A 22774-nucleotide genomic window follows, 5' to 3' on the forward strand; every position below is an offset into this window, starting at 1 on the left:
TAGAGCCAGATGACAGAGAACACAGTGGGGAAGGTGGCGTTCTCGCCGATTCAACGAACATTCATGGAGTCGCGTTTCCTGGCACTGTGGGTACAGAGAGTAACACAACTGCCGTGGCCCTGGCTCTCACTGAGAGTACATTCTCCTGAGAGAAACAGAAAGTAACAAACATAAATGTTTTTAAAAGCAGCAAGTGTTGCCCTGGCCGGTTGGCTCAGCGGTAGAGCGTTGGCCTGGCGTGCGGGGGACCGGGGTTCAATTCCCGGCCAGGGAACATAGGAGAAGCGCCCATTTGTTTCTCCACCCCCCCTTCCTCTCTGTCTCTCTCTTCCCCTCCCGCAGCCAAGGCTCCATTGGAGCAAAGATGGCCCGGGCGCTGGGGATGGCTCCTTGGCCTCTGCCCCAGGCGGGGCAGAGTGGCTCTGGTCGCGGCAGAGCATCACCCCCTGGTGGGCAGAGCGTCGCCCCTGGTGGGTGTGCCAGGTGGATCCTGATTGGGCGCATGCGGGAGTCTGTCTGACTGTCTCTCCCTGTTTCCAGCTTCAGAAAAATACAAAAATAAATAAATAAATAAATGCAGCAAGTGTCATCAAAAATGAAACAAGGTAACCACATAACGGGTACTGGGGGATGGAAAAGGACCTATTTTAGAGAATGTGGCCAGGTGAGTCCCCTCGGAGGGGACATTTGTCCAGGGTCCTGACTCCCGAGGAGCAGTCATCTAAGGCCCCATGCTAGGCATGCATGGTGTGAGCTCAAGGGGTAAAAGGGGGACCCTGGCTGGTGTGAGGGGTAACAGAGAGTGGTCAGACATAAGACTGGAAGGACAGGTGGGGTCAGACCATGTGAACCCTTCAACCTCATCCTTCCCTGAGAAGACATTTGGGGAGAGAAGATTCTGTTAGAATTTTAGGAGGCAAATAATGTTCATACTTGTAGAAGCCACACTGGACTCAGACAGATATGGACACGATTGGTGACCGAGATGACGTGCAGAATAGTGCGAGGAAAGTGGCCTTTCTTTCAATAAATGGTGCTGTGTCACTATTACAGCCATATAGTCAAAAAAAGAAATCTTAAACCCTACACGTCATTCCATACACTAAAATAAATCCTATGTGAACTGTAAATATAAATATAAAAGGTAAAACAATACAGATTCTAAAAGATAACAAGGAGAATGTCTTCATGATGTTGGATAGGCACAATTTCTTAAAAAGAACACAAAAAGCACTAACCACAAAAAAAGTAATAAATTGAACCACTATAAAATAAAAATATTGTTTGTCAAAAGACACCATCAACAGAGGAAAAGGACAACCATGAGCTGGAATATAATATATGATATATATATACATCAGTATCTCAGAGGGTTCCTATATAGAATAGATAAAGAATTCCTACAAATCAGTAAGAAAACGACAGATGTCACAATAGAAAAACTGACAACACACATAGGCAGGATATAAAAATGAGACTTAGGGACATAGATAAAAGTGAAATGATTACGAAGGGGAGAGGGTTAGGGGGAGGGGGGTAAAGAGGGACAAATATACGGTGACGGAAAATGATTTGACTTTGGATGGTGGGCACACAACACAGTCAACAATTCAAATACTATAGAAATGTTTACCGGAAACCTATAGACTCTTATTGATCAATGTCACCTCATTAAATTTAATTTTCTAAATAAAATTTATAAAAAGAAAATTTGACAAAAATTATGAGCAAGCAATTCAGAAAAGAAGTTTTCCAAATAGTCATTAAACATATGTAAAAGTGCCTGCCCTGTGGTGGTGCAGTGGATAGACCAGGGGTCCTCAAACTACTGCCCATGGGCTGCATGCAGCCCCCTGAGGCCATTTATCCAGCCCCCGCTGCACTTCCGGAAGAGGCACCTCTTTCTTTGGTGGTCAGTGAGAGGAGCACATTGACCATCTCATTAGCCAAAGGCAGGCCCATAGTTCCCATTGAAATAATGGTCAGTTTGTTGATTTAAATTTACTTGTTCTTTATTTTAAATATTGTATTTGTTCCCGTTTTGTTTTTTTTACTTTAAAATAAGATATGTGCAGTGTGCATAGGGATTTGTTCATAGTTTTTTTTTATAGTCCGGCCTTCCAATGGTCTGAGGGACAGTGAACTGGCCCCCTGTGTAAAAAGTTTGGGGACCCCTGGGATAGACTGTGAACCTGGAACACTGAGGTCATTGGTTTAAAGCCCTGGGCATGCCCAGTCAAGGCACATATGACAAGCAACCAATGAACAACTAAAGTGAAGTCACTATAAGTTGATACTTCTTGTTCTCCCACCCCTTCTCTCTCTGTAAAATCAATAAATAAATCTTTAAAAATATATATATGGAAAAGTCCTTCATTAGTCATCAGGGAAATTCAAATTAAAACCACTACATACTCACTACATATATAAATTGGCTAAAAGTAAAAATATGCTGACAGTACCAAGTGTCGGTGAAGATGCGGAGCAACTAGAACTCTCGTACACAGCTTGTGGGAGTGTAAATTGGTACCCATACTTTTTAGAACTATCTACTTAAGCTGAATATATGCATACCTTACCCATTTATTTCACTCCTGGGAATACAAGCAGCAAAAATCTCTTACACATATGTAGAGAAAGATCTACACAAAATTTGGAAACCCAAAAAATCCATCAAAAATTTGAGAAAGTCACATCCTGAAGTACTACACAGCAATGAAAAGTAAAACATTGCTGACTCGGGCAACAAAATAAATGACTCTCACAAACATGATACTGAGCAAAAGAAGCCCAACACTGAAGCATACATACTGTATATGATTTCTTAAATCGGCAGCATTGATCTGCAGTGTCAGCCGTCAGAACTGTGGCTGCCTCTGAGGAGGAGTGGGGGGCGAATGACAACTGGGGTGTCCTGACAGAGATGCGCCATCCTCCTCTGCACTGTCCGGGTGCTGGCTGCACAGTCGTGCTCGCTTTGTGGAAACGGTTCACATAATTAGAGTTCTTTTCTGTTGTTTCGTTTCGTTTTAATCACCTTGGGGAGCAAGAGTAGAACCAGAGAGACTGGGCGAGAAGCTACTGTAGCAACCCAGCTAGGAGAGCGTGTGGACAAGAAGGGATGTGGTGGAGAGGGACAGAAGCACCTAATTGCAGATGTATTTCGATAGAAGAGCTTAATTAACCTGCTAAAGGACCGGGTGCTGAAGGAAAGGAAGAATTCCACAGTAGCCTATGGGTTTGTGACCCAAGCAGCTGGGCGGATGTAGAACCACTGGTCCGGTTGAGGAAGACCGGGAGAGGAACCAACACTATTCAGATACCTTCATGTGTTCCTCCATTTACTTTCCTCAACAACCCGCCTTGTTAGCTATCTCTCATCCCCACTTCACAGGAGAGGAAACTGAGACTCTCCGAGAGAGAATTATTATGTGTAGTCCAGGCTCCTAGAGGTTTGGGAGAAATGCAAGGACTTTCTATGGAAGACCTCAGGTATAATATAATATTGGAGCATGCAGACTCCAATCAATAGTCGGGGTTTGAAGACTGCTTCTGTCTCTGCTTGGACAAGTCCCTCGACTTCTTTTTTTCTTCATCTGTAAATTGCAGATACGAATAATACCTACCTCCAAGGGTTCATGCATGTCAAGGGTTTAAAGGGGCCCTGATACAAGATACAAGTCAGCCATCCGTAAGCTAACCATTATTAGGGTCCATGTGGACTTTCCCAGAGGGGTGGAGAAACAGAAGGTAGATTTTAGTTCTTGAGCCAAGACCGAGTTTCATTAGCATAGTGATTGCCCTTGAAAACACTGAAACCAATGATGGCATATAATGTAGCAGCCACATAATAGAGACCATCAGGACCCAGATTCAGGAGCCAAAAGACATAAAGTGCACACAACGGCGGAAATCCTGGTTTGGCGGGGTTGTGGCTGCCTGCGTGACAATATGCTTTTCTGTATGTCGGAAAGTAAAAGTGTGGTAATTACTCAGCAGCCGTTTAAACAGCTGAACTCCAGTCTCCCCCAGGTGTTCAGAGGTAAGGGGCCACAGGCTTTTACTTCTGGAGTCAGCGGTTCAAAGAACTCAGAGTGGCCTGACCTGTGGTGGCGCAGTGGATAAAGCGTCGACCTGGAAATGCTGAGGTCGCTGGTTCGAAACCCTGGGCTTGCCTGGTCAAGGCACATATGGGAGTTGATGCTTCCTGCTCCTCCCCCCTTCTCTCTCTCTCTCTTCTTTCTAAAATGAATAAAAAATAAAAAATAAATAAATAAATAAAGAACTCAGAGTAAGTGGTGCTTCTCCTCCCTTCTCTCTTACTGGATTTACTGAAGCAGCCTCCATGCTGGACTCCTTCCATTTCATCCTCTTCCACACACACCGAGTCCCCCCATCGCTCTGGGTCATCTGCTAGAACAAGCCCACAGCCACGCTGCCCTCATGGGGCTTCGGGTTCACCCCACCCCAGAGGGATACTTCTGCCGGTAGAAAGCACTGTGCAGGATTGTAAAGGACTGAGCCCGGGTTGCTACTGTGGGAGGAGCAAGGTGACAGTGGCAGTTTTCAATGCACAGCTGTCATTGCCTTTCGGTGGCTCTGCACTGCCTGCAGGATAGAGGCACACCGCCAGGTCTAAACTGAACTCCAGCCTCGTTTCCCACCCCCATCCCTCCCATCAGCCTTCCACCCCGTCCACGCCAAACCCCTGTCCACTGACAGCCCCTGCATCTCCACACCCCAAGGTCCTTGAGTGTCGTTTCCTCTGTCTGAAATACTCTCCACTTGTCTGCCTGGAAACTCCCACTTCATCCTTCAAGATCTAACTTCGACCTTCTCTGAGCCCTCCCCACGGGCTGCATTCATCCCTCCTTCCTCTCCACTCACAGCTCGCTCACCACGAGTGCCTCTCAATAGGGGGTGAAACTAGAATAGAACGGCCTCAGCATCATCGTCCAATCCCAGTCCCCTTCCTGCGGACCAGGCACTCAGATTCAGTAGGTCTGGGGCATGTAACGGTTTAGATCTCAGGCTTCGGGTCAGACAAAGTCAGGTGAAGTCCCAGCTCAGCTATTTACCAGCCTCATGACCTTGACCAAGTTACTTAACCTCCATGAGGTTCTGTTCACTCTGTGAAACGGGGATAGAAGTAAGCAGAAATGATTGTCTGAGACACAGTACTCGAAAAGCTCTATAGTATCTGACATCTGGAAAGCGCTGAACAAATTATAATTGTTATTGAAAAGAATTTCAATTTATCCTGACCCTGGCAGCCTATCCGTTTCTTGCTCAGCCGCCCATCCCCAGGGTGAGAATCACCGCTGAGCATTCATCAAATTGTATTTAATCCAGCGTTTCTGTGCCAGTGTCTCTTACTGATGTGAGATCCCGGCAGGCAGGAGCTATGTCGGAGTTCTAGGTCCTCAGCCTGCAGCACAGTGCCCGGGGGGGAGCCCCGTCTCTCACAAGCTGTGTGGCCTTGGTCAGGTCAGTTTGCCTCTCTTGGCCTCAGACGCTTTCAGTGTTGGGGAGACCAACACCTACTGCATAAGGTTGTGACAAATATCAAATGCGACTGTGGACACGAACGTGCTTTGCATGGTGGGAAGTGAGCCGGTGCTGGGGTTTTGCCATCTGGTAGGTAGGGAAAGGGGCGGTGACTCAGGCCTGGCATCTCACAGCCTCAGACCTGCGGCCCTCCACTTCCTCTCTTTGCTGTCCCATGGAATGTTAATGTGACCCTCTTACCTCACACATTCTTGGTTGATTTCTACCTAACAGAGGATTCCACCGTGACCTGCACAACAGCCCCGGCGTTGCCAGGGAGAAGGCGATTCTGGATGCGGTGATGTAAGTTCCTCTCAGAATGCTAACCACGGAGAACATTGCAGTGAGCAGGATAGGCATGGTCCGGCCCCTGGAGAGCTTCAACCCGGCTGAGGGAAATCCAGGGACAAACAACTAAACACGCACATGAAAATAATTTCAAAGAGTAATAGTTACTAAGGAAAATGGCCTGGGCAATGTGATAGACTAGTTGGGGAAGCAAATATTCTATTAGAGTGGTCAGAGAAGGCCTCCTTAGGAGATGACCCTTGAGCCCAAATCCAAAGGACAAGAAAGATTCATCCATGTAAACATCAAGGTTATAAGGGTCCCAACTAGAGAAAACAGCAAAAATCTATCTATATATTTTTTTTAATTTTTAAAAAGCAGCTTGGTACAAAGTGGAGGCCACTGCAGGAAGAATTCTGAGACAGGGGGGAGTCGGCGATGAGGAGGCAAAGGGCTGAGGCAGGCGCTGCCGTGTGGGGCTCTGCACATTGGGGTGAAACATATCTATAGAAAACAAATGAACAATCCCGTGAGGAAAGGAAGTATTTTGACCTCTGCTTCCAGCATGTACATTCGTTCAGCAGATGTAATTCAACATCTATTGTGTGTCAGTCACCACGCTAGGAGATGGAGATACAGAGAAAAATCAGTTTGTATGAGCCTGATAACGGAGAATGTGTGCATAAATATAACACAGTGTGATAAGAAGTCCAGTGAGGGATGCAAAGTAGGGAAAGCTTGGAGGAAGGAGCGCTTGGCTGTGCCTTGGGGATCAGGGAAATTTTCAAGTGAATGAAGAGACACTCTAACTTGAAGATAAAGCATGAGTAGCAAGGTAGAAAGAACATTCCGGCCAAAAGGAGCCGCAGGTGCTAAGGCACTGGGGTGAAGGCGAACCTGTTCAGAATGCGTGGGCAGGTCACCTGTCCTGATAACACAGTTGGAGAGGAGGCCCTGGGTCTTCCTGCAAAGGGTCAAAGACTGCATCTTCTTCCAGATGCACCCTTCATACGGAAGGGTGTAGAAAGCTCTCCCCAGGGCATGCTGGGTGATGGACAGGAACCAGGTACTGGAGGCAGCCAGACCCGTGAGAGGTGGCAACAGAGCAGGTACAAGACCTGCACCTGGTTACTGGCCACGAAAATGGAGAGGGAGGGAGAGCTATTTCCAAGGCAGAATGAATGCCCTTTGTCCTGTAGGTAACAGGACCCTCCGGCCCCCAAGTTCCGGGCAGAACTGACTGCACGGGGATCTCCCCCACGTCTCCCTCTCGGTGTCACAGACACCTCCGCCGGCGCCCTCTCTCCTCCCCGTCTCCAGCCCCGCCTCCTCGCTCGGGAAGCTGGGTCTCCCCGGGAGCGGGTCTGCCCTTGGGGAAGGCCTCCTGGCTCTGTGCCCTGCACCCCAGCTGCCACTGGGGCGGACGGAGAGGGGGTCGGCGCCCCCCGCAAGCCCAGGTGCTAGCCCAGGCAGGAGGGAGTGCCTCTGCCGGGGAGTCCAGCCAGAAGGAGGGAGAGGCGCGCCAGCCAGCATCTCGGTCCGGTCCGGGCGCCCAGGTCGGCCACGGAGGAGCTGCCACCGCCAACAGGTTCGTAGGACGCGCGCCTCTGTCCGCCGCGGAGCCGCCGGCTCCCTCCGCGGGCCGGTTCCCGCAGCACCCTGGCCGTAGGCCCCGCGCGGCGGGTCTCCCTGCGGGCGGCTCCCTCCGGCCCTCCTTCCTTCCCTCCTTCCTTCCTTCCTTCCTTCCCCCGGCAGCTCCTGCAGCCGGCGCTTCCGGGGCGAGGCGAAGGGCGCCGCCGCGGAGACCGCTCCCACTCCCGCCCGCGCCCGAGCTGGTCCTCTCCCAGCCCGGCCCGGCCCGGCCCAGCCCGCACCGCACCGCACTGCACGGGCGAGCAGCAGCTGCGCGGCCGGCTTCTCTCCTCCCTCGGGCCGGGCTCGGCGCTGCGGCCGCCGAGGACAATCCCTCGCCCCCGGGGTCCGCTCCGCGCGTCAGCACCGCGGCGGCGGACAGCTCCTGCCGCCCGCGAACAAAGCCCAGCGGCTGGTGCCCCCTGCACTCCTTGAGGGTGCGTGTCTGCATCGCCGGGGGACCCCGGCTTCCTCCAGGACGGTGTCAGGGGCGAGCTAGGGAGGGGGGCCTACTCGCAAACGCTCTTGGGTCTGCAGTTGACCAAGGCCTGGCTGTGCAACGGCAGGTCCCAGCTGGGAGACAGAAAGACAGTGGGAGGAGAGATAGAGGTAGAGGGTCCTGCGCTCCAACGGGGGGCTGCTGGACCTCGGCTAGGTGGGAGGTGACTGCAGCCCCCCTTCCCTCCATACTCCCGCCTCCCTCGGAGTCAGGACCACGGACTTCCTTCCAAGACCCTAGCTAACACAGATGCTCCAGGCTGGCAGCTGCAACCACTGACTCAGGCTGTCCTCAGAACATCCCTAGAAAGTGTCAGGCTGAGTTTCCTGACGCGGGGGGAGGGGGCTGAGGAACCACGGGGAAGCCACACAAATGGGGCAGCAACACGCTCCCCCTCCCTCCTGCCCAGGGTTCCTCCCGGGCCTCCTCCGGAGTGAAGCCACTAGGAAGGAAGAGGGTGAGGGGAGCAGACAGCCGGGTATGCACAGGCTTGACTCCTGGAGGTTGCAATTAGCAAGAAAAGAGATTGAAGAAGTGTGAGAAGCCAGCCGAGAGGTTTCCAAACAGAGAAAAGCAAGTTCAGTGGCAGAAAACCAAACGTGGAAGTGGAAACCTTTTCCCTGGGAGCTGAAGCTGGGAGAACCCTGGGATCACATGACCGTTCTGCTGGTTGATAGTGTCACTGGGAAACCCAGCCTTGGGGGCAGAGGTGATGTGTGCCCAAGGTCATGCAGCAATTTAGTAGTAGAACTGGGCCTAAAGGCCAGGCTCCCAAAATCCTGGGCCTGTTGTGAAACATTCATAAGAAAGTCTTTTAAAATCCCAGTTGCATGGAGAAGAGCTGAGTGGTTTCCATTCTGAGTCCAAAGTCAGCTTTGTTACCAGCTCATGACCTTGGGCAAGTGACCTTCAAAGAAGACAGGTTAATAGTACCCACTTGTGAGGATTTAATAAAAATCCTGTGTAATGAGATTAGAGCAGTGCCTGGCACATAGTAAGTGCTCAAAAAAAAAAAAAAGGTAGCCACCATTCCTGCTATTATTCCCTTTGTAAACCTGCCTAGGACCTGTTATGTGTCAGGCACTGGCTGTGCAGGAGGGAGACAGAGCAGTGTCCTGAGGAGGACACAGACCAGCAGAGGAAGCCGAAAGGAAAACAGCTGCACTAGGCTGTGGTAGTGCTCTGAGTATACTAACTGTGGGGAGAGACGAGGAAGAGTGCTCAGGACAGATGGAACTGTGTGGAAAGGCCTAACGGTGTGAAATCTCAGCCACCAGGGTGACGTCACTGTGCCAGAGGGGCCCTGAGATGGGGACTACGGAATGAGAGTGGAGAGGAAGACTGGCCAGAGCCAGTCTCCAAAGGGCCTTCTGTGATGAAATATTTCAAACGTATTTGTTAAATAGAGACAATAGTATAAGAAACCCCCACATGTCCATCATCCAGCTTCAACAATTGTCTAATTTTGTTTCTCCTATAGCCACACCCATTCCCATCACACACACACACACACACACACACACACAGACTTATTTTGAAGCAAACCCAAGACATCCTATCATTCAGTGCAGAATGATTTTTTAACATCAATGCCAACTTTTACCATTCAAATGTTCCACTAACTCAAATCATGACTTTCCTTCCTTGATCTGTTCAGAACATTCCTGTTCTTAGCAGAAAGTTTTGAGAGAGGCCACACTATGGCGATGAACCACATGCATCAGAGAAACTATTTCAGAAAGAAACAAGGAGCATATCAACCTTCAACAGGCTAGACAAAAATGGTTTCTCTCTCCTACCTACACTGTGGCGAGAGGCCAGTGACTATTTGCAAGGCTGACCAAAAGACAAATTGAGCCACATGAAGAAAAAGAAAAAGAGCTTCCCTTTCCAAGTAATCTGAGCCATAATCTCATAAGAATAGAAAGCCTAATGTAATGATTTGGAAATCACCAAACCCAATGGCCCCATTTTATAGATGAGGAGACAAGGGTCAGAAATGAAAAAAAAAAATTTTCCCCAAAGCTCCATAGTGCTGAGACCAAAGCCAAGATCTTTGAGCCTGTAATCCAGAGTTCTTTTTAGTGCACCATTCTGCCTGGAAGATTAGACCTTAGAGTTGCTCAGCCCATAAAACTGGGATGCCATATCCTTCTGGAAGGAAGAGAGGGTGTGGGGCAAGAAATGCCCTTGCTGGTTCCCAAGAGGTTGCCCAACATATGGTAGTTGGTTTGGTGATTTAACACAGTTCCTTTCCGTATGCTTTTGAAGGAACAAGCTGATGTCTGTGGTTACCTGTATCTGGCTGCTGGGCAAGTGTCTGGCTGGCCCCTGGTTCTCGTGAGCAAAGGCTCTGCACTTGGACCCCAGATCTCATTTCCATGGGTTTTTGTCAGACGTGTGTGAAGCCTCCCTCTTCCCATTTGCCCTGACTTTGGCTGCACTCGCCTCTCAGCTACGGGACCCTCCTTGGAGGTGTTGCATGAGTTGTGGTTGGCCTAGGCCTTGGCAGGACTCAGAGCTCCCGTACCTCTCTGGAGCACGAAGCATCTCCTGCTGCCAATGAAACGTGTCAGTGGGGACGGGTGTGTGTGCCTCCATCAGGATCTGACCACTTTGCAAGTCCTCACTTTCCCTCATCAGGGATGTCCCTGCTTGCAGAGTGGGGAAGGCAGGGTCTCACAAGTTTCTTTGAGTCAGAGGTGGACAGATTAAAACACATGTAAAGAGTTCTGAGTTTTCCTGGTGAAGAGAAGTCAGTAAAGAATGGTCAATAATATTGCCTTACCTCTGGGAGTATGGGTGCAGGGAAGAAAGGAAAAGGTGATAAAGACAGGGAATTTCAGCTTGTGAAATCATCCCAGCTTTTAACCTGAGATGAAACCAATTTAGAGATATTATATTATATTATATTATATTATATTATATTATATTATATTATAATTATCTGGGACTAGTTGAACAGTAATAGGTAGGATCCCAGAGGGCTCTTAATGAACACTCACTCTTCCTCCAACACTAACTTGCTGAGTGGCTGGCTATTGTGTGTTGGGTACTGTTCAGGTACTGAATGAGACACTGCAGATCCTTGCTCCTTGGGTCTTACAGATTTGCGGTAGGCACAAGTCATTAATAACAATTAAAAAGTGAATATGAAAAACCATGGCAGCAGACAGACAAAGAGGGAAGGTCTGTCTGAAATGGTGACATGGACCTGAGGTTCAAACAACAAGTCAGTCAGTCATGAGAGGGTGTGAGGCGGAATGTTCCAGGCAGAGGAAACAGCTCTGGCAGAGACCCCCAGGGTGAGCCTGGACTGTCTGGGGACAGGCAACATGAGGTCAGTGTGGCCAGAGCAGAGCGTGCGACAGGGAGTGTGGCGACAAACAAGGGACCAGACCGTGCAGCAGCCCCTCGGCCGCAGCCAGCACCTGGGCTTTTACTCTAAGTTCAAGTTCAATGAGTGTTCACTGGATGGTTTCAAGCCGGGGAGTGATTAAAACTGGTTTTGTTTTTAAAAGACGCCTCTGGTTACCCCCTGAAGAATAAATGGATGGGGTGCTTGGCTGGGCACAGAGTGGCAGAAAGGGCATGACACAGCCTGCCCCCTCCTACCCAGGTGCTCAGCATCCAGCAAAGGAGACAGAGCACAAACAGGACAGCATTACCCCAAGGGAAAGGCTGCCATGGGGAGGGACGTGCAAGGCATTGTGGGAGCACAGACAAGAGGAATTCATTCACACTGGGAGGCACCGTGGAAGCCTTCATGGAAGTGTGCATGGCTGTTGAACTGTACCTTTAAAAGGAGAGAATAGGGCCAGTGCCCAGAACAGACAGAGAGGCAACATAGCAGCAGTAGAGGGCGTGGCCCGGTGGCCAAGCTGCCTGGGTTCAAACCTCCGCCATGTCACTTAGCAACTGTATGGACGTAGGCAAGTTCCTTACCTCTCTCTCTGTGTCTGTGTCCTCGTCTTTAAACTGGAGAGTATGAGAACCATAATACTTATTTCAAGGGGTTCCTGCGACGATTAAACAAGTTAAAATTCTCTCTATGGCGCCAGGTGCGTACTTGAAATATCGGGGGGACCCCTTGGCAAAGTATATGATTGTCTAACAACTATGCTGTATACTGAAATGAATACAAAATGATATTGAATGTAAAAAAAAACAGTTGAAATTTGTGAATCTCGTAGTTCCCAGTACCTAGAAGGTGACCTGTCTGTTCAATAAAAACAGAGCAGAGGGGGTCGGAGGAGTGGGGAGCATGCGCTGTAAAGGGTCGATAGCGCCGGGGCTGAGGGCCTGGCAGACCAGGCCAGAATGCCCACCCTGCTCTGTAAACACCAAGGGACCGTCACAGGCTTTTAAGGAGGAACCGGGGCGGAGAGGAAGCTAAAACCCAAAGACCCAAAGAAGGACACAGCCTGACCTGTGGTGGCGCAGTGGATAAAGCGTCGACCTGGAAATGCTGAGGTCGCTGGTTCGAACCCTGGGCTTGCCTGGTCAAGGCACATATGGGAGTTGATGCTTCCAGCTCCTCCCCCCTGTCTCTCTCTCCTCTCTCTCTCTCCTCTCTCTCCTCTCTCTCTCTCTCTCTCTGATCTCTAAAATGAATAAATAAAATTAAAAAAAAAAAAAAAAAAGAAGGACACAATCCTACCCAGTCACATAGACGGTCACTGTCAAGACCACCGTGCATCTGTCCCCCTTCTGACCCAACACTGGAGGGAGCAAGGGCAGGACCTGTCTGTTCTCCGTTGCCCCTGAGGGTGAGGAGAATACCCAAGATATTCTCAGTGAATGTTTGTGAAACTTATCGCTGAATCAGTGGCCACAGAGGGCAGGTAAAGTCAGAAACCTCGAGTCCTCAAGAAAGTGAGTGCATTCTGGAATGTGGTGAAACCTCTCTCGGGGGAAAAAATAAACCAAACTCTTAGAGACGCTGCCCAGGGGGAGCTCCAGCCGTTCTGAACTCCGGCTTCTGTGACCAACAACACTGCCACCCACACCGCCCCCCCCCCCCGGCCAACACCCCATCGGGCTGCAACAAGCGTTGCCACAAAGGGTTCAGAGGTGGATCTTGGTAAAGTGCCTGGAAGAAGAGAACCGCTCCCCAGCCCGCGTGGCAATTGCCAACGCAGAGAAAATCTACCTCCACGTTTGCCAGAGGCAGGCCTCTGTGCTGCACGAAAGCCAGCCATTAGGAGTCCTGGTCAGGAGGCGGTGACAGCCGGGCGGGCAAGGAGGGTCTTGCAGTTCCACCAGCAGATGGCAAGAGACTCAGAGGGAGCCAGGCCCGGCCTTCAGCGTGCCAGTGCCCACCCGGAGCAGGGCGCGGGGCCAGGGGCTCCTCCACGCCGGAGAGCACACCAGTCCTGGCACTTCCCGGCTGGATGACCTCGGACAAGTCCCACCATGTCTCTGAACTTCAAGTTTGTCATCTATAAACTGAGAGTAGACTGCTGGCCCCACTGGGTCATTCTGCTTTTGATTCTGACAGTACAGGGTTAGGGTTGTCAGCCCATCTCACAAATATGGAAACCGAAAGCCCGGGTGTGCTCATTAATTCCTTAATACTCACCGAGCACCTCCGATGGGCCGGTGGCTATTTTAGGAGCTGGAGAGAAAATGAATAAGACACAGTCTGTGCTCTCACTGAGCTCACGTTCTAGTGGGTAGGCAGAAAACAGCAAGTAAACAAAGAATTCCGCCAAGTTATATAAGAGCTGAAAAGGAAATTAAAAAGAGGGTGTGCTAGGGAGTGTGGTGGCTGTTTACGTAAGGCAGGCAAGGGAGACCTGAAGAAAGAGGCACAGAAGCTGACATCTGGATGGAAGACGCTGCTTGCCGTGGGACGAGTGTCCAAGTGGAAAGTGCAAAGGTCCTGGGGTAGGAAGCCATCTGACGGGTTGCGGGACAGAAATTGAGTGAGGGAGAGGATGATAGAGATGAGGACAGAGAGACTGACGGGGACCAGAGCAGGCAGGGCCGTGAAGCAGAGGCTGGCATAATTGTGGTTGGCATTTCCTTGGTCACCCCACTGATAAAGGGCCTGAGGGGCAAAGCTCAGGTCAGAGTAATTCCCTGGACCCCCTTCAGGCCCACAGTCCCTGATGCATCTCCACAGTAGGTTAGCCAAAGGGCAAACAGTGAGGGGTTCCCCTGCTGGGCAGTAAACCCATCAGCAGGCTGGCTTCCTGGCAGGCCCCTGGGCACCACAGCGCAGGCAGCATCGTGACGCGGCGAGGCAGGAGGGGGCGGGAAGAGACACAGGGCTGGCCGCAGCTGGGGGTGGGGGTGGGTAGGAAAGAGAGGCACCTGCCCCCTGGTGCAAAATGTAAGAAGGCACCGAAAACTCAGTCGTCAAGGTAAATATCTGTTAGAGTTAAAACCAAATTAGTGCAACATAATCCATGATAAATAAAATATCAAAACTCTCAAAGAAAGCGTGATTCTAAAAGAGCCAGGTTGAGGGTGAGGCAGATGGGCTGTCATCCATGCACAGGACCCTGAGACGGGCACTTCCTGGGAGCCAGCTTCGGAGCTGGTCTGCTCAGGACAAGCTGAACGTAAGCAAGGGTTCCTAGTAGGGGCCTCGGAGACCACTGCCCGCTTCCGCCGTGGAGACGGCATCTGAGCCGGGAACACGGAGCCAGGGGGCCCACAGCCACGGGCACTGCTAATGTCAAGCGGGCCTGGGTTCACACCCACCCGTATGCGGTGGGGCCCTGAGTAAGGTGCACTGCCTCTCCAGCCTTCGTCCCTGCCGCCCGTGACCCTGGGGCTACGAAGACCAAGTTTCCAGGGTCCAGTAAGATGCTATTTGAAGTCCGCTGGCACCCAGTTCCTCCAAGGTGCACCAGCAACATCAGCATGTCCTGGTAGCTTATTAGACGTGCAGGACCCCAGCTGCACCCCGGACCCCTGAGTCGGAATCGGTGTAGCAGTGCGCCCCCCGCAGACTGCCTGCATGGAAAAGCCTGGGAAGCTGATCGACTCTCGGCACAGAGAGGATGTCCAGTAAATGCCAGCACCTCTGCCTACCTAACCCTGAGTGAGACCCTGACTTGAGGCATGAGGAAAACCCCAGGACGGACAGAAGAGCCTGAGGTGGTGGCCACCTCGGTGAATTTGAAATGGTTGAGTTTTGAAGCCAGGGAGCCTGGCTGAGCTCCTTCCATAAATGACCAGATAGGCCCTCTACTTGTTTATCTGGAAAATGGGAATAATAATTGCAAGTACCTTACACGGTTGTCGTGAAGATAAAAATGAGATAATATAAAACCCTCAGTACAATGCTTGGCACATAGTTAGTGTTCACTAAATACGTGCTGTGGTTGCTAGTGGGGGCCAGGGTGGAAAAGGGGTTCAACAAGTCGTTACTGAGTACAGTCCATGTGATGAAGCAGGTAGCCTCTGTATAGCTCTCTGTGACTTATAAAGCACTTAATTTTTTTTATAAATAAATTTTTATTTTAATGGGGTGACATCAATAAATCAAGGTACATATATTCAAAGAAAACATTTCCAGGTTATCTTGTCATTCAGTTCTGCTGCATACCCATCACCAAAAGAGAGATCGTCCTCCATCACCCTCTATCCAGTTTTTTTTGTACCCCTCCCCCTCCCCTTCCCCCTCTCCCTCCTTCCCTCCCCTGACCCCCCGTAACCACCACACTCCTGTCCATGTCTCTTAGTCTCGCTTTTATGTCCCATCAATGTATGGAATCCTGCAGTTATGGTTTTTTTTCTGATTTGCTTATTATAAAGCACTTTCATTCATACCATTTCAACTGACCCTCATAACTCTTTGGGTGAAATAGCATGAGATCTATTCCTTTTACAGAGGAAAATTTCTAGGCTCAGAGACATGAAGGAACTTATCCAACTAAACCAGGATTTAAATCCCTGGAGTCTGATACTATGTAAGATCCGTGCCCAGAATACAGCATCCAACCAATAACCATAGAAAAGATAAAAAACGGGGGGAAGATATCATTTGACTCTAGAGATGGTGTTATGCAGCCTCCATATTTTACAGACGGGAAAACTGGGGCCCGGGGAGGGGAAGAGACTTGTCTGAGGTCATTCGGTCAGAACCCAGCTTGAAAGTCCCTGAGTTCAGAGTCCTGCCTGACCCAAAGTCCTGTCCAGCGTCCAGACATACCTCCCCCCTCTGATTGGCCAGCCTCCCCCTGATGAGCCCTAGGGCACAGGCTGCAGCTGCCCAGGGCTGGTTCCCTGGGCAGGTCTGGTGGACAGAAGGCATCCTAGCTCCACCTTCCCTTGCAGCCCAACCAGAGCATGAGTGTGCAGAAGCTGGCGTTGCCAAGGTGAGGGCTGCCAGGTTGCTAGGACACAGTTTGGGAGTAGCCGGTGGCGGAAGAAGCCTTGGCTAGCGCTGGGGCTGGAGCTGGGGCTGGGGCTGTGGCAGAGAGAGGACTTGCCACCATGATCTTCTTGGGAGCTGGGGTGGGACCTCCAGCTCCACAGGGTGGCTCAACACAAGGGAGAGTTGGTGCTCACAAGCTGGCAGCTCCACGCTCCACACCCTCTGAGCCTGGAGGCTGGGTCCATGCTCCCTCTGCCCCAAGCTCAGCAAGAGCAAGTCCTGCTAACCTGCTCCTCCCACCCCTGAGCCCCCGCCCAGCCCTCGCCCCCAGAAGGAGCTCTCCAGAGCACAAAGCAAGGAAAGCCCACACCTCACTAAAGCCCCTCATAACTGGCCTCAACAACTTCCCAGCCCCCGACTTTCTCCCCGGGGCCAAATCAAACTCCTCCCAAGGCCCGAGGAGACCAGGCTCCCTCCACGTCTCTGTGGACCCTGCTCCTTCTGCCGGGGAAAGCCCGTCCTGCTCCACAGGGTTTTAACCGTCCGTCCGTGTCCTGCGGGTATCCCCATTAAGCTGGGGGCTCCTTACGTCTCACTCCCAGAGTGAGACCAGGTTCCAGCAGTGCAGGACCAAGACGGCTCTGGGCCTCTGTGTCCTCCGCACGATGGAAGCTCCGACCTGGGCCTTGCCGGGCTCATGGGAGCATTAGAGACTGAGGACGTCGAGGGCTCGCACGTGGGTTCTGCGTGGACAGTGCCACCCCCGCCCTGCTGTGCACGTGAACCCCTCCGGCGCTGTGTAGAGTGCTCAGTGATAAACATGCACGGACTGTGCTCACCTGTGAGAGTAGCAGCTGTGGTCTGAAAGGGTCTGTAAGCAGTACGGCCCCATTCAGTGTAACTGTAAGTCATGATCACCCTGGTCCTTAACACTCTTGATTCCCACAAGCCTCCAGGCCTGAGTCATCTGACCTGCTTTCTGCCCACCCTTCCTTCGTTGATCAATATGTACTTAATACCAGCTCTGTGCCAGGCAGTGTGCCAGCTGTTTGGGGCTCAGCAGGAGGTAGACATTGACCAGGTAACGGCACCACCCCACTTTCTCTCCTTGCCGTCTGAAAGGGCAGCCACAGGGCCCAGAGCACAGGTGGCCCTGCCTGAGGCCGGGGAGGCCACCATTTGTCCCCTGTGCCCACTCCCTGGGCAGTCAGCAGGCTCCTCCCACGTCTACTCTCTCCCCACTTCCCCTACTATTTTCTGGCTCCCCAGAAAATAGTAACATCTGCCCTGTTTTCAATCCAGCTGCTAGCTTTAAATGCAAAGACTGTCAGCTCCCTGACAACAGAGCATGCCTGCCCTCCGGCTGCGGAGTCACAGGCACTTAGAACACGGCCTGGCCCAGGCGTTCAGCCACTCATTGCTTATTCATTCGTGCCCTGGACAGATCATTATCACGTCCTGCTGAGCATCAGGCACGGCAGGGGCGGGGGGGGGGGGGGGCTGCCTCACCGTGCTCCTGTTCTAGCAGTGGGAGGGGCCAGTGGGGACTGTGTTAGGAAGTAACAGTACCGGGAGCCGCAGAGACCTAGCGGGTTGGGTGCGGGCGCCCCGGGAAGGCTGCCGGCCGAGGAAAAGGCCTGGGGTCAGCTGACCTGTTGGAAGCCCTGCTTACATGGACCGTCTCTGTGACCTGGGCCATGTCCTCTGTCCTCGCCTCTGTAAACAGACTCTCCACTTCCTGGAGTCACAGTGAGCAGGACCCCAGCAGGGAGGAAGAGGAAACCGTTCAGGAGGAGGAGCCAGGCTGCACGCAGGCCCCCAAGCGCACGTGGTGGGGCCCCCTGCCGTGGCCAGCGCCTTGGCGTCCACCCAGATACACGCTGGCCACAGTGGGGTGAAAAGATCGAGGGCTGTGGGTTCTGTTCCGGCTCCCGGCTCGCCCACTGTTTCCTCTCTTCACACTGTGTCCCCACCTACAAAGCAGGAGTGGGACACAGACTTCACTAACCCCAGTGACCGTGGGGGAGCACGCTTGTCCGGCACGGCTCAGTCAGCAGACAGCACTGGGTGCCCGCCTTGTGCCAGGCCCCGTGCCAGGCTTTGGAAACAGGCACACAAGACCATGCTCACCTTTCAGGAATGCTGGGTGCCTCCCAGAGAAAGGCAGAGGAAGGTCACTAAGTCGTGAGGGGCTACGGCATAGTGGACATCTTCACAGACATTACTCACCGCCACCGCCCATGACAATGAGCACTCACACCACACCTAACGTACCAGGGGGTGCTATCGGGAGCCCCACTTTCCACGTGAGGAAAGTGTGGCTCACAGGAACATAACGGGTTTCTCCCAAGCCAGAGTTCCAACCCAGATATGACTGACAGCAAACTCCATTCACTGTCACCAGTCAGAAGTCACATCTAAGCCAGAAAGTGATGTGGTCAGTGGTAGGACACCAGCATCGCCTGAACCAGTGACCAACATGGACAACTGGTGTCAGGAGAGCAGGGGACGCAGGGCCAGGAGCTGGGCCAGGTGCCCAGCAGGTCCCGCCGGCCCCTTGCTGGACCCGACAGCACCAGCGGTGGCCTCAGGAGGGGCCAGGGCATAGCCTCGGTGGGGCCTGAGGCTCAGTGCCCGTGCAGGATGCCAGCTCCCCCCTGAAGTTCTCTCCCCTCACCCCGACTCCCTCTCTCCTCCCCAGGAAGCTGTGAGTCTCTGGCATGCTCATCTGCTCCGCTGACTGACTGAAGGTCGCTGCATCCCAGCTCGGACAGAGAGCAAAGGTAAGGTAACTCGCGGGGTCGCCCCACGCGCAGTGCCCCGTGTAGGGGTCGTATCGTTTCCCCTCCGCCATCACCAAGAATACTCCCGAGTGTGAATGAGATGGATCGATTGGACAGTGTGGTGCAATGGCATTAGGGGGCATTTTTAGAGCCATTTACAAGAGAGATGCATTTCCTTGCGTGTTTGTTACCTTCTTCAATAATGCTCCCCTGCAAGAAAAACAAAAAAAAAAAAACACCTTAGCTGGCTTTCTTACCCCCGGTTCACAGATGGGAAACTGAAGCTCAGAGAGGGGAAAGGACTTGCCCACAGACATACAGCTGGTAGATGGCTAAGCCTGAATTCAGACCTACGTTTTCTTGTCTGCATCTCCAAACGGTCTCTGCATCTTGTAGGTGCTTGGTGCATGTTCGATGAATGGGTGAGTGAATTAAATAAACTGCCCAAGATCACGCGCAGGGCGCAACAGTGCTGGAGCCTGGGTCTCCTGTCACTCCGAGTCCCTGTGCTCCCTCTGCGGAACTGTGGCTCAGCACTCCCCGCCCCACGCACACCCCTGCTCGGGGATCTAAAGAGTATTGTGTGTGGCGCCCATCGGGCCCTCCTGCTGCGGACAGAGGGTGACAGTGGAGCGAGCAGCCTCGGCCCCCCTTCCAGGCAGCCCCTCAGCTCAGATCGCACCCAGCGTCCCTCCATCCACATTGCCTTTTCTCTGCCACCCACAACCAGGAATCCAACGCGCAGAGTTGTAAACTTGTGTCTTTAAATAAACAGTCTTGAGTTTCATACCAGATAGTCTTTTAAGAGGAGGAACGTCTCCGGGCCACCTCGTATTTAGCATACAGTGAGCCACATATTTGCACAGAGAGAGTGTGTGTGGATACAGAGATCGCTCGATCACTGCAGCGAGCGGTGCTCACCCAGATGGGAGCTATTTATGACGCTGAGTCACTCACAGCTAATGTCACTGAGGGATTCCAGGCTGGGCTCCGAGCCCCAGCACCACAGACAGACCTCGTGGCTCTCTGCCTCGTCCTCACTGCTCACGCATGAGAAAGTGAGTGGCCCCCCATCACAGTGCGGGGACTGAAGGGGACACTTTGGCCACAGGAAGTGGACTTTCTCTTCACCAGGTCCTACTTCAAGTCATTGTTCCTCATCCAAAGCGCCACATCCTTAGAGATCACCGAGATGAAGGGATTTACACAGATGATCCTCTAGATCCCTTCATTGGATAGGAGGGAAAATGGGAGACAGAGGGGAAGAACTTGCCCAGTGTCACACTGCAGGTCAGTGAACTCAAAGCTTCTGGTTGCTGCCCGGGGCTCTTTCCCTTCCCCCAGCCACTTCTGCAGTTCCATCTCCACTGGGCTGCCTGCCATCCCAGCCCACTGGGGTGCTTCCTGTCCTCTGAGACTTGGAGAGGTCACCGAGCACTTCTTTCCTCAGCCCTCTCTGGGAGGGGAGATGGGGCTGGCGTGTTTGGGTGTCCCCCATGCTTAATGCAGGACTTGTACCCACCGGGTGTTCAATGCACGCACACCGCGTGGTATATAAGAGCCAGCAGTGCCAATTCCTGGGGAGCACTACTTCTCCATTTGAACAGGCACCCATTGATCTCTGCCCTCTCTTTCTTGTCTCTAAGCCAGTTCTCCATCCATGCAAAAATACACTCCCTTCCACTCACCACCCACCTCTGCCTAATTCTATAGTGAATCAATTTTATTCATAGGATTGGGGATAGAAACTTGACAAAGACTTTTAGTGAAAGTCACCCTTTATCTCCCTATAGAGTTCACTTCTCAAGGAATTCTAATAAACTGGTCAAGTGGGATTTTACCTTATATAAAATATTCAGTAATGAACTTTTTCACTTCATATAGAATGTGTCTGTTTAAGCATTCAGCGTTCTCCATCCTTTACTAGAAAATCTACTGAATTGTCCTAAAAGACAGCAGAAGAGGATAGAAAGAGCACAGGCTTTGAAACCAGGAATGGGTTTAATTCTAGCCGGCCACACACTGATTCTGCATCCACACTGATGGCTGAGAATGAAAAGAGAGAATGTCTGTCAGGTATCTGGCACATAGTATGTGCTCAGTGCAGATCTGTGGTGGGTGGGTGGGTGGGTGGATGGATGACTCAGGACCCACATGGATGCAGGACCAACTGACTATGTAATCTGAAGTCTTGAAGTCACACAACCCTACGAGGGTAGTGTGAGAAGTGTGGGGGAGTAGACCCCAAGAGTTAGGCTACTGGTTTGGCTGTCTCCAAGGAAGAAAAGGAAGTTCTTTACCCAACCCTCTGTGCAAGGGGTTGCTCAGGTCAAGGAAAAGTTTGAGTCTGAAATCTATGTTCAAAACAGACAACTCCTTGAGAGTGAAGATTGTGTCTTGTTACCTGTAGGATCCTAGCTTTTCCAAAACTGGAGCTTGGTTCAGGGTCGTATGGAATAGGCAAAGAGAGAAACACCGTAAATATGTGTCGAGTTGAACTGACTTGAGTTGAGCTAAGTTGAGCTGAGTTGAGTTGAGTTGACCCGAGTTGACTTGGCTTGACTTGAACTGATTTGAGTTTTCTAAGGGGCCCAATTCTAGGGCCAACCGAGAAGCGCCTTCCTGGAATTCAAACTTCTTTTAAACGTTGTCTCACGGCACAAGGGAGACCGGAAGGGTGATGTTCTGGGGACATCTGGAGTCTCCCAAAGATGGAGACATCTCGGAGAGGAGAGGACTAAGGAAAAGAGCCATCTTGGCTTGGTCAGGGGTCACCACAGCTGGCTGTCCTTTAAGAATCTTTAAAACTTATTAGAACTCTACCAGAATCTCTGCATAATTTTAGAGTGACAGATTCTTCTCTTCCTGTCAGAAAAGGACCCTTTGAAAGTACCCACTTCGGTGGGAGATGGTCTCTAGGTTTGGGGGGGGTCACAGATTCCACCATGAGGGGAGAGGCGGACTAAGGCCAGGAGTAAGGCAACGTTTCATACTGTAGATGCTGGTACAGTTATAAGTTGATCCTCCTGCTGGAATGAGGGCTTGGGGGGTCTCTGAGTAAAGGTATGCTTCTAATTCCAGACTTACGCTGGGCATTAGTTGCTGCAAGAAACACTGACCCAAGAACCAGAGTGAGGAATTAGACAAGTCCTCTGCATCTCAATACAGGAGGCAGCCAGCACCACAGGGTTCCCTGACTGGTCCCACCCTGGGCGCTGCTCACAGCAGGAGGCAGCCAGCACCACGGGGTGCCCCGGCTGGTCCCACCCTGGGCGCTGCTCACAGCAGGAGGCAGCCAGCACCACAGGGTTCCCTGACTGGTCCCACCCTGGGCGCTGCTCACAGCAGGAGGCAGCCAGCACCACGGGGTGCCCTGGCTGGTCCCACCCTGGGCGCTGCTCACAGCAGGAGGCAGCCAGCACCACGGGGTGCCCTGGCTGGTCCCACCCTGGGCACTGCTCACAGCAGAAGGCAGCCCGGCCTCCGAGAGAGGCAGGGACTGAGGAGAGAATGAGATTCAGTGAGCAGCAGCTGCTCAAACCTTCCTCGCGTTTGTGTCTGTGTGTGTCTGTGTCACACGCTGGACTGGGAAGCTATCAGAGGCACTGCACGTCTATTCCTCTGGTGTCCTCTGAAAATCTGGGTACAAGTTAGACATCAGTGTTCACTGAATGGATAATTAGGTCAGAGTAA

General features: G+C 51.9%; 1 protein-coding gene across 2 annotated transcripts in view; it reads left to right on the forward strand.

Moving 5' to 3' along the window:
• Positions 1 to 7034: 7034 nt before the first annotated feature.
• The window catches only part of CPLX2 (complexin 2), a 67212-nt gene continuing 51472 nt past the window's right edge, over positions 7035 to 22774 (forward strand). The window contains exons 1-3 of one of the 2 annotated variants that reach the window (XM_066273329.1): positions 7035 to 7423; positions 19000 to 19081; positions 19352 to 19503. In XM_066273329.1, the coding sequence (XP_066129426.1) occupies positions 19496 to 19503 (8 nt within the window). In that variant the 5' untranslated portion in view covers positions 7035 to 7423; positions 19000 to 19081; positions 19352 to 19495. The remainder of the gene's footprint in view (positions 7424 to 18999; positions 19082 to 19351; positions 19504 to 22774) is intronic. The other variant, XM_066273330.1, reaches the window with a different exon arrangement.

This window comes from Saccopteryx bilineata, chromosome 4 (genome assembly GCF_036850765.1).
Source record: "Saccopteryx bilineata isolate mSacBil1 chromosome 4, mSacBil1_pri_phased_curated, whole genome shotgun sequence".
NCBI classification, from domain to species: Eukaryota; Metazoa; Chordata; class Mammalia; order Chiroptera; family Emballonuridae; genus Saccopteryx; species Saccopteryx bilineata.